Below are 18,351 nucleotides of genomic sequence, written 5' to 3' on the forward strand. Positions count from 1 at the left end.
CTTTAACGTACATATATACCTTCATCGATTCGCTTACATGGCGGCCCGCCAGGGGTACACCGAGCTAACGGTAAACTTTCATTTGGCTACCAAACTCCCTCGATCACAGCCATGAGTTGAGACAGCGACGGTGATGGGCTCCACACGGTAGCAGCAATGCACTGCAGCATTCACGGACCACTGTGCTTCGTTCCACTCACTCGCGGTGGAATTAATTATCAAAGCGATTCCCGGCATTGGAAACCCCTTCAACCCCTCCTCCTCCTAACAAAAAGCACGGCTCTTTATTTTTTTTCCTCCCCCACTCTCGTGATTCCCTTTCCTCTCCCCTCTCCCTCTCTCTCTCTCTTTCTCTCTCCCCCTCCCTCCCTCCGACACCTAACCTCTTCGATCTCCCAACCTCCTCTCCTAATGGTACTATTATGTCTTCCCCAAATCGCGGTCTTTCGGTGTGAAAAACCGCCTTTTCTAGTTCACCATTGAGCTCCTCGCTCGCCTCCGGCCGCCTCCTTGTTCTCGCTCTCCCAATGGGGCTTCCAGTGCTCTTGTCGTTGGTATGCTTCATCGCCATGGCCGGAGTGGGGAGGGCGGAGCCGACGCAGGACAGGGCGGCGCTTCTGGCCTTCATCTCCCGGGTCCGCCACGAGCCGCGCGTCCAGTGGAGCGCCAACGTCTCCGCCTGCAGCTGGGTCGGCGTCACCTGCGACCCCGGCAACACCTCGGTGGTGGAGCTCCGCCTCCCGGGAGTCGCCCTGGTGGGCACCATACCCGCCGGCACCCTCGGCCGCCTCGCCTCCCTCCGCGTCCTCTCCCTCCGCGCCAACCGCCTCTCGGGCCCCATCCCCGACGATATCGGCAACCTCACCATCCTTCGGAGCCTCTACCTCCAGGAAAACCAGTTCTCCGGCGGGATACCGCCGGCCGTGTCCAGGCTGGGCGGGCTCCGCCGCCTCGACCTCTCCGGGAACAACCTCACCGGCGAGATCCCCTTCGCGCTCAACAGCCTCACGCACCTCACCGGCCTCTTCCTCGAGCGCAACCGCCTCTCCGGCAGCCTCCCCAGCATCAGCATCAACTCCCTCGTCGACTTCAACGTGTCCTACAACAACCTCAACGGATCGATCCCCCAGACCCTCGATCGCTTTCCGGCGTCCTCCTTCGCCGGAAATCTAAACCTCTGCGGCGCTCCCCTCCCGCCGTGCACCCCATTCTTCCCCTCCCCCGCCCCATCCCCCGGAGGAAACCCGGCAGGGGGATCGAAATCGTCCAAGAAGCTGTCCACGGCGGCGATCATCGCGATCGCGGCGGGCGGCGGCGCGTTGCTGCTGCTAGTGCTTCTGCTGTTGCTGATCTGCTGGGCGTTCCGGCGGCGGAGGGAGCGGCGGCGGCGGAGGGAGAAGGCGGCGAAGGGGGTCGGAGCAGCGGCGGGGGCGGGGAGGTCGGGGGAGACGGGGATGACGTCGTCGTCCAAGGAAGAGATGCGGGGAGCGGGAGGGACGGTGGAGGGGGAGAGGAACCGGCTGGTATTCGTGGGAAGGGGCGGGGGTTACAGCTTCGACCTGGAGGATTTGCTGCGGGCGTCCGCGGAGGTACTGGGGAAGGGCAGCGTGGGGACGTCGTACAAGGCGGTGCTGGAGGAGGGGACGACGGTGGTGGTGAAGCGGCTCAAGGACGTGGTGGCCACGAAGCGGGAGTTCGAGCTCCACATGGAAACCCTGGGCAAGGTGGACCACCGCAATTTATTACCGCTTCGAGCCTACTATTATTCCAAGGACGAGAAGCTCCTCGTCTTCGACTACCTTTCCGCCGGCAGCCTCTCCTCCCTCCTTCACGGTCAGTGCATTCCCTCTCTCTCTCGATTTCTGTCTCTCAAAATAAAACTAATTAAAGATGATCATTACAAAGTAAGTTTAGTTAATAGAATATCATCGGTTCAAATGCGTTAAAAGGGTAAAAAATAAGAATTGGAACGGAGATTAGCGGGCTCGGTGACCCATTTTATTTAGGTAGAAATGGAGGATATTTTTGTTGTGGGAAAAGAAAAGGATGGTACGGCGGTAGGCAGTGGCTACCAGCAGAGGCTTGGGCGGTAAGCGTCCGGCTTGTGGAATTCTATACCCGAAACCGGCTCATCGCGTGTTCACAAAAAGAGAGAGAGAAAAAAAAGCGGTCGTTGTAGCGTTATAACAGCCGTTTTAGCAGTTAGACTCGATAACAATAGCAATTAGTGAAGGCCGTTTGCCATTCGCTAATTGGCTGAATGAAAAATATTTCTTTAAGGCAAATCTTCCAGCGGCGAACGCTAAATTGGTAATTGGAGCGAAAAATGCCGGTTATTGCTTGTTCTTAACCAGGACGCTCCAAAGGATACAAGTCGGTTCCGCATAGTAGGATGGATGGGTCCGGTATGGTTGATAGATACAGCTGTCCGTAGGTGCGACGAAGGAGCAAAAAAAAAAAAAAAAGGAGTGCTGGTCGAGGTGCCATGTGGACAGTCAATTATCGGGGTCTTCGGTCAACAGTAGCAGTTGCGGAACTCGTTTTTATTCCAACGTGGCGCTTCTATCCGTCTCGCGCTCGCCAACCTTATATTATGTGCGGGAGAATGATCGGTGTGGGCCCCCTTTTCGAAAGAGACTTTTTGTCCGTCGCGTGGTTACATCCTCGGGTTACATTCTCTGTAACCACGCGCACCACTTATTCAGCCGTTCTTTAGATTTGTAATTACCACTCATTTTTTCACGCGTATACGCTCGCCTTGTGAGCTGCTGTGTAAGCGTCGAGTATGCTTTATGTGGACGCACCGTGCTTCCTGCTGTTTTCTTGTGTCTGGGTCAGCGATGTGATCACCCGTATTCCACTTGCATGGATTTCCCCCCCTGGCCGTATGCTTTTGTTTTGTCTCTATAGATATATACTTCTCTTCAAATTTCTGACTATTTTCGGCCGATATGCCCTCTTTGGTCTTTACAATTTTAATGCTGGATCCGGCAGCTTTTGTTCGGCAGTCGCATGCTTGCCTTTTTACCTATTACTTTCTTTAACTTTGATCCATGACGTCTGCCTCTCTTGTTTGTTCTTTTTTCTTTATTGATTCCGTTTTTCTTTTGTTTACGCGTTCTCTCTCTCTCTCTCTCTCTTTCTTTTTACCGCCCCGGCAGACAAACGTCGACATCTTCTCTTAATCCTTACAAGTCAAATTTCCGCGTGGCGTCTCCGTCAGCGCCCGTCAATTGTCTTAATCAACAAGGATCTTCTCGCGTCAGACCCACACGATTGACGTGATACAGGAATAGTCCCCTTTAGGAAGAGAGTTGGGTGGCCTTCCGTAGTTGCAAGGCCTTTTTTTTTTTTTAGCAAGATCTTAATTGTCAACCTCTGGTTGGCCCTCATATCAAAATAATTCATTTTTATTCACTTTTGTCAGCAGTTTTATGTATCTCCCATAATAATAATTTTTGAATATCCAGATTGCGAAAAAAGAGAAAAATAGTTTTTAACAATTGATTACTTCTTTATGATTTTTTTTATAGTACATATTATTCTTTTCAATTGTCTGGAGACGTGTTTTTTTTTTTTTTTTTTGAGGGAATCCTGGAGACGCGCTTTAACTTGCAAAAGTCACATCTTGAGTTTGAAATCAGGACCGCCTTTCAGGGACCCCAAAAAAAAAGACGAAAAAAAGGGAGAAGGACGTGCACTAAATCGTGGCCTGGGCATTGGGATAAAGTTATTTACCAGGAAGAAAATAATTTTAGGAAGGTCCGAGGATCAAAAATAACTTAAATCGTTATTAAAGAATAACGAATTAATCATCTGAACAATTTTTTTTAAAAAAATTATTACTTCCCTCATATTTTGTATTTAATTTTTGACTTTGACTTTGACTAACTGCACGACAACAGGGAGCCGGGGATCCGGGCGGACGCCTCTGGACTGGGACAGCCGGATCCGCGTGGCACTGGCGGCCGGCCGCGGCCTTGCCCACCTGCACTCCGCTGCGCGGCTGGTCCATGGCAACGTCAAGGCCTCGAACGTGCTTCTGCCGCAGGACCTGGAGTCGGCGCTTCTCTCCGACTTCGGTCTCCAACCGCTCTTCGGCCCCTCCGCCCCGCCCAACCGCGTCGCCGGCTACCGCGCCCCCGAGGTCCTCGAGACCCGCCGCCCCACCTTCAAGTCCGACGTCTACAGCTACGGCGTCTTGTTGTTGGAATTGTTGACGGGGAAGGCGCCGAACCAGGCGTCGCTCGGGGAGGATGGGATCGATCTCCCGCGGTGGGTACAGTCGGTGGTGAGGGAGGAGTGGACGGCGGAGGTGTTCGACGTGGAGCTTATGCGTTACCCCAACATCGAGGAGGAAATGGTGCAGCTGCTCCAGATCGCCATGGCCTGCGTCGCCACCGTCCCCGACGCCCGCCCGGACATCCCCGAGGTCCTCCGCATGATGGAGGATCTCCTCAACCGGACGGAGGGAGACGACGCCCTCCGCGGTTCCTCTGACGACCCGTCCAAGGGTGGCTCCGCCGGGCCCACGCCGCCCGCCGCCGCCACCCCGTGACTACTATGATGGTGGATGGATTTGATGATGGCTGCCGATCCTTCTCTTCCCTCGCAAGGGGACGTCCGCAGAATATATAGAAGTCATCACCACCGAAAATAGAAAAATTGTGCATTTTCTGTACTCTCTCTGTTCCCAATTTTTTTTTACCCCGCTGGCTTCCTTTTTTTTTCCTTTTTATTTAATCCAAATTGATTCGTTTCGGGGGGTAATGGATGGGATTGGATTCCATGGCTTCTGGGAAGTGGAACCGGACCGTCAAGTTGAAAGTTTTTAGTTGGATTTAATTTGGATTCATTTTCTTTCTTCTGCTGCTCGTACTTTTATTGCCAGAGAATTTATTCTCTCTTCTTGACATCTTGTGGAGAGAGGTGTGCGCTGTGATGTCTCGGTTGCGTGTTTTTTTTTTAATTTTAATTCTACATCGAAGGGTATGCCAAAGAAATACAAAAGGGAACACACACCAGAGAGAGAGAGAGAGAGAGAGAGAGAGAGAGAGAGAGATCGATCCCTATCATTCAACAGGTTGGGTTGTAAGATATAACTCATGAAATTAGTCTGTTATTTAATAGAGTTAGGACTGGAATATTTTTGGATTCTTCTGATGCTGGCACAGGGAATTTTAACTCTCGTTGCTGTTAGAAGCTGAATTTTGAGTCCAACCTGATGAAGATAAATATGTGATTGTGTTTTAAGAGTAGGTGCTTTACATGTTAAATTTGCCCATCTCAGGTCATGTTAGGATACAACCGAGCGCATAAAATATTGGGCTGTCGTAAGGATTAGAAGATAAGTATCGCTGTAACTAAGATTTAATATTTAATGGTACATCTGCATCTGTATTTTGTATTTTAATAGGATTTATTGATCACGCCGGGACTGCAATATGGGATTCACACATCTTTCATCTTAATTTGAATATTTTTTTATTTCATGGATGTATTTATATTTATATTATTTAATGCATTAATTTATATAAAAAAAAAAGAAGAAGAAAAGGCTACGAGATGTTAGGTTATGTAAAAGTAAACTCATGTATGATATGTAAGTACATGGCAGCTGGTGGTGGGCAGCAGCCTGTCAGCCTTTCGACGACCCGACTGAAGCTGGCACACCTATTCCCCCTGTATCATCGGTAATTCATCTAGTCCCGATTCCTATTCGCACCCCATGATGCGCTATGTTTGTCCAAATATCGGGCCGGTTTCTCCCATTGATGGTTTCTTTTAATTTAGAACATTATGGAAGGGAATTCATCCGCTTTAACTTTTTGAAGTGGGGGTGTGCCGACGACAGGCTGGCCAGCGGGGAGTCTTCTTTTTGTCGCGGTTCGTAACATCCTTTTTATATTAACTTTTTTTTTTTAAAATAGTTTATGGGTTTGCTGCTGGGAGCCTCACGCGAAACAGTGGAATGGGATATGGAATGCTGGGGGTCTCTCTTTTATGTCATTCGCACCTGCTACATACTTTAGAGGAGGTGATGCATGAGCAAGGGGGGCTGGAGGAATCACATGCAGCCAGCGAGTGGTGCCGTGCTGATCTCTTTCTCGACCGCACCGTCTGATGATTAGCATTTTTCTGGCTGATGGAATTCCTGATGACCTCTTGCATACAAGCAAGATGGTGCTATCGCTAAGCTAAATCTCAGCTCGTGCCTTCTCCTTTGGTTTCGCCGGCTTAGGACGCCTGCAGTAGCGAGGACGAGTCTCGGTCTCCAGGGCCAGGGCCAGGGCCAGGCCTGCGGGTCCAGGTGAGTGGGGCCTCATCGGCTCTCTCTCATCTCTGGAGCAGTATATATATTATAGTGCTCGCTCCAATAGTCCGCTTCTTTTCCCTGCAATCTCTCTCTCCACGAGTTGGCAAAGTACCATCAGTGGCGCGCGGTTCGGGCTGCCGCCCAGCGCTGTTCTAGCCCTTTTTCCTGGTCTCCCTGTCATATTTGCCCGTGAACCAGCCGGTCAGGTAGCCAACTGGATCGAGATAAGACCTAAGTTTGAATTTCTCACGAACTTGACGCTCATGGTCAGATATGGATCTGACATAATTAAACCCATCTATGATTGGATGGAATGGATTAGATTCAGCTCAACAATAATTAGCCAACACTCAAACTTGGTGCTCGATCTTAGATGCAAAGCCAACTCAAGCCAAAAGTTCCCGACCTCATGCACTTGTAGCCTAAAGTGAGATAGAGAGGGACCAACCAGCTGCCAGCACCATGTAGACTGGGATTAATGGGCCATACTAAAATAAAACTAGTGCGGTCTGCTTTTACAAAATTTCAGCCCGATCGAGGTGTGCAGCTTTCTGAAAATAACCAAGCTAGCAACAATAATCATAAAAAAAAATATTTTTTTTTAAAAAAAACTAGATCTTAATTTTTGTATCAACTTTGTCTTCAGCCACTCAACTCAATTTTTTATTTTATTGTGATTTATGCCCTGACAATGTCTCGAATTGAAATGATCGTGCTATACATAGGTAACTCATATACCAGTGTCTGAAGCAGCGTATAAGGAATTCCAGTTCCAAGCTGAATGCGATGCAGTAAAATAAGGTGAGGAATGATTTGTGAAGGAAAAGGGAAGAATTCGTCAAACATATACAGTAGTGCTGGCCCCCAATTGTCATTGCGAGGATCCAGTACACAATAACCAGAAATATCTTTCGACTGTTTCAAAGTTGACAGCCCTCCAACATAAAATTTTTACGATGTTATACATTTACCTGCGCAAATGCATATGCGAAAGCGTGAATACATTCCTGCAGCTTTCTCACCATAGAGTACTCTCCGTTCAGCATCCAAAATAAGTTGCGCGGCTTGAGAATTCTGCTCTCCAATAAACATGACTGCAGGATATTATTGATCCAATGGAGTTGAAGAGATCCTGCCTCGTGCTCCTGCAAATTTTACGGTCTTGTAGAGGTGCTTTTCATCATTACCAAATTAAAATCATCAATGTGCTCTGTTGTATCCTAGAGCTAGGATTCTTGAGAGTCATGGGCATGAGTAACTTGCTTGTGATAAGACAATGCGCATGAAAATTAAGAAATTTAATAGCTAGCAACAAATGAATGTTTAATTATACAGGTGTTACGATAGAATGATATCTTGCGATTCTAATGATTTCTTCCTTCCTTACTTGGGCTGCTTCTTGTTGATGTTGTATTGTATCTGAAATCCAGTTTTAAGTCTCGACATCATTTAAGTTCTACAATAATAGTTGAAAAAACGTATGGTGCCAAAAAAAAAAGAGTACAAGACCACAAAAAAACTTATTGTGAGTTGTCCTGTTCAAGTTTCTTTCTTCTTTGCTCTTCAACTTTGTTCGTTCTTTGCCGACCAAGTCTTGCAAGTACTTATCTGGATGTTTTCCAAAACCACCGACTCCAGTCTGCATGGCTTGGCAGTCTGATCTGAATCCTTTCTCCGAAACATCACGGTCGATCGTAGGAAGCCTTCATCATCTTCTTTGGAAGTTGGGCATTTTTATGGAGAACCCAAATAGGAAAGCAACCGCTGCTACACTCCCAAGAAGTTGTGTCTGAACCCAAAGTAACTCCCGACGAAATCAGCCACGACCACACCGGTGTCAAGTTTATCCCGTACATCTCCAAACTGGGAAGCAGCCAAGCCGTACAGGGTCCATGAAACAGGGCATATCCAATAATACCATCTCCACCAAACAGGAATTCTCTGTAAAATGAAGCAGCAACTTTAGTGGATATACTTTTATGAAAGACCTAGCAACCATCGAGATCTCGGAGTCGGAACTTACAGGTCATGGAACAATAAATCCACAGAAAAGATTTCATATCGAATAGAAGGCAAAGGAAACTATTGAAGCAATGTTGTGGTTGGGGTCAAGCCTACTGCCATCATTCCATAAAATGTGAAGTACACCAATGCGAAGTACGTACATGAAGAACATGTACTAGAAGAATTTAGCTGCCGTCCATTCAAACCCAATCATTGCATACACTATTATACCATAAATCAAAGACTGCATCAAGATATATGGAATGCCGATCGCAACCTGCAGTTCGGAAATGGTGGTTAGAGCCAAAGAGGCGGAAAGCGGCACCTGGTATGATCCAGCTTTTATCACACATGTGAAAAAAAAAAACGGTTTTTTACTTCAATTTTTAGAACCTCTCGATGGAGAAGCTCGAAAGGAGGATAGGTAAGGTAAGGTGATGTAAAGTAAGCATCTGTCCAAATGCATACGGCAAGGTTGATTACATTCCAGCGGCTCTCTCTCTATAAAATACGGTTCGTTCGATAGCTACAACTGGCTGAACGGACGAAGAACATTGTAACCCAACGAAGAGAATGGCAGCATTCATGGAACCCATTGCATTAAACAAATCCTGCTGCCTATCCCTGCAATATAAAATAGTACGTATAGGCACACTGAGATCATTCTAGATCGAAAATAGAGTTAAAAAGCTTGGGGTAAGTGTAGTCAGCATCTACCTTTTAGTGCCAAGGTCCCAGAAAGTAGTCCCCAACAACAAGGCTATAATTGCCGTGAAGAAGAACCTCCTTGATTCCTTTATCAAATTCTTGCTCCTCCTGAAATGGAAGATGCAGATACAAGTAAAGACATGCTAGCTACATCTATTAGGAAGAAAAGGTCCGAAGCAAAAAAGTTACTCACATACAGTTTAGATATTTTGTATACTTCGCTGAGCCTGAAATCAAGACCTAGTTTCTCTTCTTGGGCCAATGTAGTCGCTTCCAGCATCCATGTGGCAGGATTGTGACCATTCTTTATCTTGCCGACACCATCAATCCCCTTGATAAAATAAACCAAAAGACATTGTTAGTTGTTCTGTTGAGCTGAATCTTGCAAGGTAGTAAATCTTTCTTTTTTTTTCTTCTGTGTCTCGCCTCAAAATAATTGATAAGATATTAAGATGGCAAGCATGGCGCCCTAGCGGACCTACATACATCTCTTCTCCTCCTCGCTTCATCAGGAAGAGCGGCAATCAAATATAAAATGTATTAAAGTTGTGTCTCATTGTACTTCAGTTCGCATATACAAACAAAAAACCAATCAATCATAGCTTTCCTTCATCTCATCAAAGGCTTCAAATATATCGATGCTCCACGGCAATCGTCAGCCTCTTTCGTTGCGCGGTCGATAGTCCATTCACTCCAGGTAATCCAACAACCGTATCCCTCAATGATGTCAGCTCTACAAGTTCCATGACCTCTTCAACGAACATCTGTGATCGATAGTTTCAGTAGTCGTTCCATGCATTAATGAACTGAAAAGGAATGTAACTATTAGGCTTTCATTTATGTAACAAACCTTTCTAGTTTCCTGCACAGGTAAGCTCTATCTCTGGAACATCTGTTCTTATTATCTTCGGAAAAAGCCCAAAGACGAATATATCGCATGCAGAACTTAGCATCTGTGGGATCCAACTTGGTCGGTAGATGGGACTTCCACACACTAACATAGGGGCCAGATCTTTGTTCTAGTTTTGTTCCAAATGTAATAATGATGACATGATCATTTTTAACCCTTATCAGAGGCCAGAGTGGAAGCCGTATTGGTGCCTGTATGTCTCTGGAATCTTGAGTTGCTAAACACGTATATGACAGTAACAGTTTAATGCTGATGAGCATTGCTCTCTTCATATGGCATCCCGAATGCATGTAAATATATTTCTAGGTTATCCTACTTTCCAATGTGGCGAATTTCGCTCCTGAATCCTGTTCAACCCTCCTCATAGTAGCCAAAATAGTCCACATCAAATCTAGTGATCCTCTTGGATCGAACAGGCTCTTCTCATCTTGCAATCCAAGGTTCTAGTTGTCGAATTCTTTATGCTCTCCCTTAGCTAGAGTCAGCATGCCCCTCCTCACTCGACCGTAAGTCGGCAATCTCTCAAGAGCGGCCCACTTCAGAGCCTCCTCCTCATCTTTGTCCCGCGAAGGCAATGAAAAGATCTCATCTTCATGCCTCCAACGTGAATTGTTGCCTCCATGGAAGCCACCAGAAAATTATCCAACGCTGACTTATTCCTTCCGGCAGCCAGAAGAAAAGCAAAACCAAGGGAATGTAATGGCTTCCTTCTACTTTTCTTTTAAGCCAGCAATCCTCAAAAACTCAAACAAAACTCGGAGAATCTTTGGGATTATGAGGCCTATAAGGACTTAAGGAAGGAATAAATTAAAAGGATTAGCTTTTAAGTGGATGAGAGGGGAAATGGTTTATATAGATCTAGGCAAGCACGGAGAAGAGATTGGTGGCTTTGATATGTTTGGAGGTTGAACACAGGAGAACTTTTGTGAGATTTGAGTCTCTTGATCACAAAGCTAGGCGTCCTAGAATTTCCTCAACAACCATTTCCAAGCCAACTCTTCTCTTAGAACATAATGCCCTTTTGCCCTTTTATTTTGGCGCCGTTGCAGATATCGTGCTCATTATTTTTTATCATATTATTTTTGACTAAAAGCTAGAATGAAATCCACACGAATGAGACTTGCATTAACTAATTTGAATGCATCATCAAGCTTCCTTCTGAAAAGAAGAAGAAGAAGATAAATTAGACTAAATGAATCCACTCTGGAAAAATTAATGGATTAATCTCGTAGTGCCGTGCCAAAACAATTGATTGCCAAAACATAATGGAAACAAACTTGTCATAAGAAAAAAGAAAATAGAAGGATAAGCCAAATCCAAAAGATTATAATTCAAAAAAAAAAATCTAGTACAACAAAAGATACACATTAATAACGGATCGATTTAAAAGCAAATCAACAAAGAAAGAAAGATTAACAACGTTCTAAACAATTATTAAATCAAATAAAAACGTAAAAATGAATTTATTAGATAATAGATTTTGTAAGTGCATGATCTTTTTTAATGTTAGTTACTTAGTTATTCTAAAAAGAAGTCATCAAGAATTATAAACTGGTTTACTTAACTTAGGCTATACAGCTGTTGGGGATTGAATCTTGCAACCCGTGGGTTTCGAATTTTGTGTGGGAATGATTTGACCTTTTCATGTATTGATTAGGTATTTAATGATTAAAAGATCAATTTAAAATTGTGAGAAAAGGATTGGAAAAGTTTGACCTATATCACATCTTTCCTGAAGAAATATAGATATTTAGTCGGCTAATACACTAATTTATATCAGCTACAGCTAGAGATAAAAGCCTAAGATTTTTATATTTTGTGATACTTGTAAGTGCTTGAAATTGATAGAGATCGATATCTTATTTTTTCCCCAACCCATCCATGATTTTTTTTTCTCCCCAGTCAATACACCCATCCGTACCGAGTTGCAAAGCATTACCACTGTTGGTGGAAAAATGGACCACCCCACAAATGTAATTATAGCACCCAAATCCATCAGCAAGCTCGAGCTCATCCTAAGTGATGGAGCTCTTCCGCTCTCGAGCTCATCCTAAGTAATCGGGTTCTTCCGCTCTCGAGCTCATCCTAAGTGATCGGGCTCTTCCGCTCTCGAGCTCATCCTAAGTGATCGGGCTCTTCCGCTCTCGAGCTCATAGACCAGAGAGCCGAGACCAGAGAGCCGAGACCAGAGGGCCGAGACCAGAGAGCCGAGACCAGAAGGCCGAGACCAGCAGGCCGAGCTCATGCCTTAGCCAAATATCCAATTTCCACCTAACCCTCTAAGGGACCTGACAACTCCACTATAACCTGCCACTATCTCCAAGCCATCAAGGCATAAGATCTTCGCAGGTATTCGGCACGACCTGCCATTAATGCACGAGACTCTCTCAAGTCTCCGATGCACTCAGTCATTTAATGAACACGGCCCAAGACGATCTCCGGATCACTGAACCATCAGAACGTATGGCTCTCCCTGACCGCCGGTTCATTCGGTAATAAATGCACTTACCATCCACGGACCCCAGGCCCACCACAGCCGGCGGTTCAACCACTCCAACAGGTCCGATCGACCGTGACAACTCCCTGATTCCGGTCTGATCCGGTCCCGTTCTCCATTACGCCATTAATGGGCCAAATCGTGCCCAATTATTACAAAAACAGGACAAACCTCCTGTCACCTCCCAGGTAACAAAAATCCTCCTATAAAAGAAAACCTGGGGGGAAAAGGGAGGGAGGACAACAAAAAACGGAAACAAAAACAGATCCCCGGGACTGAACCCTCCGGGAAGCACAGACGCAATTGAGGACATCATCCTCTTCGTCTTCTTTATCTTATCCAAATGTTCTTGCTGTCTTCTCCATATACTCTCTTCCCTGCTCTCTCCACATACTTGCCCCCTCTGACTTAGGCATCGGAGGGCCGGCGCCGGGGAGCCCGGCCACCGGTTTTCCTTGCAGGACTTGCACACCCCCCCGCAGCGGAGGACGCAGCCGGCCGGCGCACCGCCGTCCGCCCCCTGTAGCAGCGGAGCTCCTCCTTCCCCGGCTTCGCGGCGGCCCCCGGGTCCAATTTCCAGCAACAACCACCAATGAGGCACAATTGCTTGTGTGCGTCTACGACTATCATACCTGCTTAATAAATTAAGTGCATGCCCTGGACTTCATCAAATTATCCTGCCCTTACCCAAAGGCCAAAAAAAAGTCCAGTCATCCTTTCAAATTGTCCTTCACTTACCCAAAGGCGAAAATAAAAAAATCCAGTCATCCACGGCGGAGGGGCAACCAACGCCGTCGAGCGCTCTGATCTGGGTTCAACACCAGTTCCTCCATAACCCGACTTCTCACAGGTTCAGTGCATGAGTGATCTCATTTTCTTGTTTGGATCCTGAATCAATCCAATTGTTGACCCAAGGGATTATTTGGGTCGGATCGTATGGATACGATCTAGTTCCAATATAAAAAATTGGATCTTGATCGGGTCTGAATCGTTCATAGTAGTAATGACTCCTAATGGTTAATGACTGAGAGAAGTATTGAAGTTAGCAGATCTACCCGACCATTTAAAGATTGGTATACCAAATTTGGATCAGGTCGATTAATTAGATCAAAAGATCCAAATTAAATCTTGATAACAATCAGATCAAAACAAACCCGATCAAATTAGAGCCCAATAAATCTAGGCTCGATCTAGAATGTGGAATGGTTCAAATTTAGAACCTGACCCGATCCTATAAATCCTTAAATTAGGTTTGGACATAAATATCCGCAAACTGGTTGAATTGGATCATGAGTTAATTCAATCCATTTGCAGCAGTAATTCACAGTTTAATTAATCTCACCTATTTTTCATCAAACAATCTTACAAGGCTAAAGAAACTTGAAATAACATAATGTTGTCAAACAAAACAGAACAATTCCCCTTTTTTTCCTCCGAAATTTAGAAGGGCCTCTCTGTTGTTCTCTCTGTCCTGTTTCTTTCCAACGTCTGGTTGCTCATGTTGTTTCAAATTACCTCTACTGCAGTCCACCTCTTTTCCGTCGTCCGACCCACCATCAAGCTTTTCCGTCATGAGCATCAATACCTTCCTCTCTATTGCCCCTGGAAACCGTTCTATCCTCGGCCCCGAACAAGCGGTGTAGTGATGCTGGTTGACTCGGCAATCGGCCACTCTGGTTGAGCTCGATGGAGACTGGCGGTGGAAGGCCGACTCGGCAATCGACGCATTTACCTTGAAGATCTCCAAAAAAGTTGGTTGTATAGGCGGAAAAAAAATATTTATTTCATAAAATTTGGATACGTGGATGGGCTAGAATATCCTGCACGCATGCAGATCACATCCTGTCTGTGATCGTCTGGAAGTTCGAACCTGATTGCGCGCTTTTGAACGCGTCAGATGGTGGCTCTCGACCGCTTGGGCAGCGGCGGCGCGGTGAATTTTAATTGGACGGTCTTTGTGGGCGGCCCTAGGGCACGTCACTCCCGACGATAAAAGGACCCAACGTGGGATTAGGAAAAGGGAAGAGAGATGCGCAGGCCGAAATTTAAAGATAAAAAACGGAAAGAATACGAGTCGTTCTATTTTTTATTCACCGTCCGATCAAAAATAGGTGAAGTGGGATGCATCCACCAATGCCCCGCGAGGATCCGAACCCGACTTCTCATTCTCTCTCCCCAATCAGTGCACCCATCCATTCATTTCGCTCCATCCAAATTAATACCCTTATCACATCCCTCTTCCCCCTCCGCCATCAATGGCTGGCACAGGGGAAGACCGCCAAGAGCAAGGCAGTAGTACTCCTCTCCTCCTCAGACACCGCGCCGGCGGCCGATCCCTCTGCTTCCTCTCCGCCGTCGCCTCCAGCTTCCGGCTGAAAACGACGGTGTGGGCGGAGCTGGGCGGCTCCGTGGGAGACCTCGGCACCTACATTCCCATCGTGCTCGCCCTGTCCCTCGTCAACGGCCTCGACCTGGGCACCACCCTCGTCTTCACCGCCCTCTACAACGCTGCCACCGGCCTCCTCTTCGGCATCCCCATGCCCGTCCAGCCCATGAAGTCCATCGCCGCCGTCGCCATCTCCGAGTCCTCCACACCCCTCTCCATCCCGGAGATCATGGCCGCCGGGCTCTCCACCGCCGTCCTCCTCTTCCTCCTAGGCGCCACCGGCCTAATGTCCTTCCTCTACCGCTTCATCCCCGTCCCCGTCGTCCGCGGGGTCCAGCTCTCCCAGGGCCTCTCCTTCGCCTTCTCCGCCATCAAGTACATCCGCCACGACCAGGACTTCGCGGCCGCCAAGTCCGGCGGCCCCCGCCCCTGGCTCGGCCTCGACGGCCTCCTCCTCGCCCTCTCCACCCTCCTCTTCGTCATCCTCGTCACCGGCTCCGGCGGGGACGAGGAGGACCGGGATCGACAACGGCAATTCGAATCCCCGCCTCACAGCTCCGCCCATCGCCCTCATGGCCGCCGCTGGAAGAGGTCGTGCATCCCTTCCTCGAGGATCCCCGCCGCGCTATTGGTATTCTTGTTAGGGCTGGCCCTCTGCTTCGTTCGAGACCCATCCATCATCGGAGACCTCCGATTCGGGCCTTCGAAGCTCCAGATCGTGAGGATGACGTGGAACGACTGGAAGGTGGGATTCTTGCGGGCGGCGATCCCGCAGATCCCCCTCTCGGTGCTCAACTCGGTGATCGCCGTGTGCAAGCTCTCCGCCGACCTCTTCCCGGAGCGGGAGGTGTCCGCGGCGGCGGTGTCGGTGAGCGTGGGGCTGATGAATCTGGTGGGGTGCTGGTTCGGGGCGATGCCGGTCTGCCACGGCGCCGGCGGGCTGGCCGGGCAGTACCGGTTCGGCGGCCGGAGCGGAGCGTCGGTCCTGTTCCTAGCCGTGGGGAAGCTGGCGCTGGGGCTGGCCTTCGGGAGCTCGTTCGTCAGGATCCTGGGCGAGTTCCCCATCGGGATCCTCGGGGTGCTGCTGCTCTTCTCCGGGATCGAGCTGGCCATGGCGTCGAGGGACATGGGCACCAAGGAGGAGTCCTTCGTCATGCTCGTCTGCGCGGCCGTCTCCCTGACGGGGTCCAGCGCCGCGCTCGGGTTCGGCTGCGGGATTCTGCTCTACCTTCTCCTCAGGCTCAGGGAGCTCGACTGCTATACTCTCGCTCTCGCAAATCGTGGTGGTGGTGTCGCTGCTCAGATCGGGGAGCAAGCTGGGGTCTAGTTTGCATGTTTCAATCGCCGGTTACAAGAACAGGAGAAAAGGCTCGGCCATCAATCTTGATTTGTCCTGTTATTTCTATAATAGCGGTGGTTATGGTTGATCGGAATCAGTATGTTCCCCGGCCGTCTCCGTCTCCGTCTCAAAAATAGGCGCTGTGATGAAGTTACATGCGCTGCCACTTGTATGTCCGTTCCAAACCAAGTCTATGACCCTTTTTCGTAAGCCGGATCATCACTTTCCGATCCCCCCCAATCCAGCACGAACTATGGACGTCGTATATTCGATCAAATTCATTAGCCGGTCCTCTTTCACATGCATCTTTCCTCAACCGTGTTGTATTTGTTTTCTGAATTAGGACCATGCAGCACAAAATGAGGCATTGCTATTTAGTTTATTAGGTTCTTCATGTTCCGTCTCGCTACAAGAAATCGCCAAACTAGAATTTTGTGGATGCAAGGCCTCGACATGGCCCCGAGTTCGAGGCCCGCCCGATCGAGCCAACTTCAGAATGGGCTTTGGGTCTTGAATGCATCATTGATCTTTGGGCCGGAGTTCAGCCAACGCTTCGCCCAACTGGAAGTCCGAGCCCAAGGAACAGAAACCATAGTCCGAGGAGCAGAAAGCTGGTGAACATCTTGAGGTCATTGCACTTCCGCTTCCGGCTTGTTTGGCCAGGCAGTCGATTCTTCTATTTTGTTTTCTGTCTGCTTCTCCAAATCATTGAAGCTACTACTAGCAGTTCAATCTATCAATGTCTAAGTAATTAAGTATGAAATGGAAAATAAGTTTCATATCAGATCCAATACTTTACCGTAGATTTTGTTTTTCAATAAAAAAAAATCGTCTCTTTCTTCCATTACTACACTTAATTGTTACATTTCATATGTTTGATAAAACAGATGTTGTTAGAGGTATGCGTTCCGCTTATGACTTACCTGCTGTCTCGTTAAGGCCATCTGCTTGTCTTCACCAAATTTTCTAGCATGAAGACCCCATTCTATGCTTTTGCAGGTTTTTTTTTTTTTTTCAATAGCTATAATGTTCTTCAAATTATTATAAAATTCTTGAATTTTCTTTATTTTTCTATTGACCAAATAATTTTTGAACTATTCTCCAAAAATGGACTGAAAGGTATGCAATCATTCTTGAATTATACATGAATTTGATGATTCTCGTGAATTACAAATTATTCTCGAAAAATGAACTAGTTTATGAGTTACAAATTAACATTGCTATCAGTGGTGTTTTTTTTGCCATCATTTTGTTAATTTTATCTCTCTTATATTTATTATCAAGTAAATATATTCAAAAATATTTTAGAAAGAATATAATTTTTTGTTTATTTTTTAAATTTTTGCTATCTGAAATCTTTCTGATGGTTTGATGAATTTTGGGGTTTTCCTTGAATTCCAAATCATCACATCGAGTCGCATCGTTCCCAAAAAAAAAAACTTGTTCCCGTTAATGCTCCATGAAACCAAACATGTTAATGGTAACTCTGAGCATTGATTCCAGCATGGATGTGAAAATTTCACATCGGTTCAATGGGCGGCGTCATGGAAGATGAGTTCCCATGAGTTTAGATGGTCCTCCTCATATGAAGTAACGCCCACGGAAACATCAGGATTGTGACTGGTACGACTCCATCTATTATCATCCTCCTCATTTGAACTTGTCGCCGCTAGAATCCGAACCGCAGAATCGGGTCGGTAGACAACCGAGGTGAAGTGGTGAGGTTGGTTGATCTCGGAGCTGTAAACTTTGGCCGGAGAGCGGAGTGCTGATGATATGATTTTGCTTAAGCTCGAGTTGAAGTTCATTTGGTGACTCCCGGCCAACTTGAAATCAGAAAAAAAAAAGTCCATTTGCTAGAGTTTGTCCAATTAAGAATTCTCCGGTGCTTAAGTCAACAGAATTTTAAGAAAATAGTGAAAAGTTTGGAGAAAGAGGCAATATTTCTAGAGAAAGAAAGAGGAGAGAATCATACCGAGGATCTTCCATTTGTCCCCCTGCATAGAAGGGGTTGGTGTCTATTGCCAAGAGTGATGGGATGTGTTCAAACTACTCGGTAACGACTGCCAGGTCACGTACATTGGTAAAAATTGATGGGATCGTGCTGTAATGGCTAACAAGCTATAGTGGGTTATAACTGTTGTCGAGATCGTAGTCATATTCTTAATAAACATTAACTGCCTTTAAATGA

At 46.9% G+C, this 18,351-nt stretch overlaps 2 protein-coding genes and 1 pseudogene across 2 annotated transcripts; 2 read left to right on the forward strand and 1 right to left on the reverse strand.

The window, feature by feature from the left end:
• On the forward strand, positions 1–4,915 carry LOC103721644 (putative inactive receptor kinase At2g26730). Its single transcript, XM_039131302.3, has 2 exons — positions 1–1,833; positions 3,906–4,915. Exons 1-2 carry the CDS (start codon positions 528–530, stop codon positions 4,556–4,558), a joined length of 1,959 nt encoding a protein of 652 aa, XP_038987230.2. The 5' UTR covers positions 1–527; the 3' UTR covers positions 4,559–4,915.
• A 1,821-nt stretch (positions 4,916–6,736) lies between these two features.
• LOC103721653 (ABC transporter G family member 44-like) lies at positions 6,737–9,801 on the reverse strand (annotated as a pseudogene).
• A 4,658-nt stretch (positions 9,802–14,459) lies between these two features.
• On the forward strand, positions 14,460–16,944 carry MOT2 (sulfate transmembrane transporter). The gene has a single exon (XM_088705168.2). The coding sequence runs from the start codon at positions 14,691–14,693 to the stop codon at positions 16,146–16,148; it is 1,458 nt and encodes a 485-aa protein (XP_088561294.2). The 5' UTR covers positions 14,460–14,690; the 3' UTR covers positions 16,149–16,944.
• Positions 16,945–18,351: the final 1,407 nt, after the last annotated feature.

Source organism: Phoenix dactylifera, chromosome 9, assembly GCF_051530095.1.
Source record: "Phoenix dactylifera cultivar Ajwa chromosome 9, Ajwa_hap1_PhDact_Kaust_v1.1, whole genome shotgun sequence".
In the NCBI taxonomy this organism is placed as follows: Eukaryota; Viridiplantae; Streptophyta; class Magnoliopsida; order Arecales; family Arecaceae; genus Phoenix; species Phoenix dactylifera.

What these genes read in the sequence shown, in the direction of transcription:
- LOC103721644 (XM_039131302.3), top strand. Translation starts at nt 528, where the DNA reads ATGGGGCTTCCAGTGCTCTTGTCGTTGGTATGCTTCATCGCCATGGCC. An exon ending in CCTCTCCTCCCTCCTTCACG is followed by an intron (nt 1,834 to 3,905) that starts GTCAGTGCATTC and finishes GCACGACAACAG; the next exon opens with GGAGCCGGGGATCCGGGCGG.
- MOT2 (XM_088705168.2), top strand. Translation starts at nt 14,691, where the DNA reads ATGGCTGGCACAGGGGAAGACCGCCAAGAGCAAGGCAGTAGTACTCCT.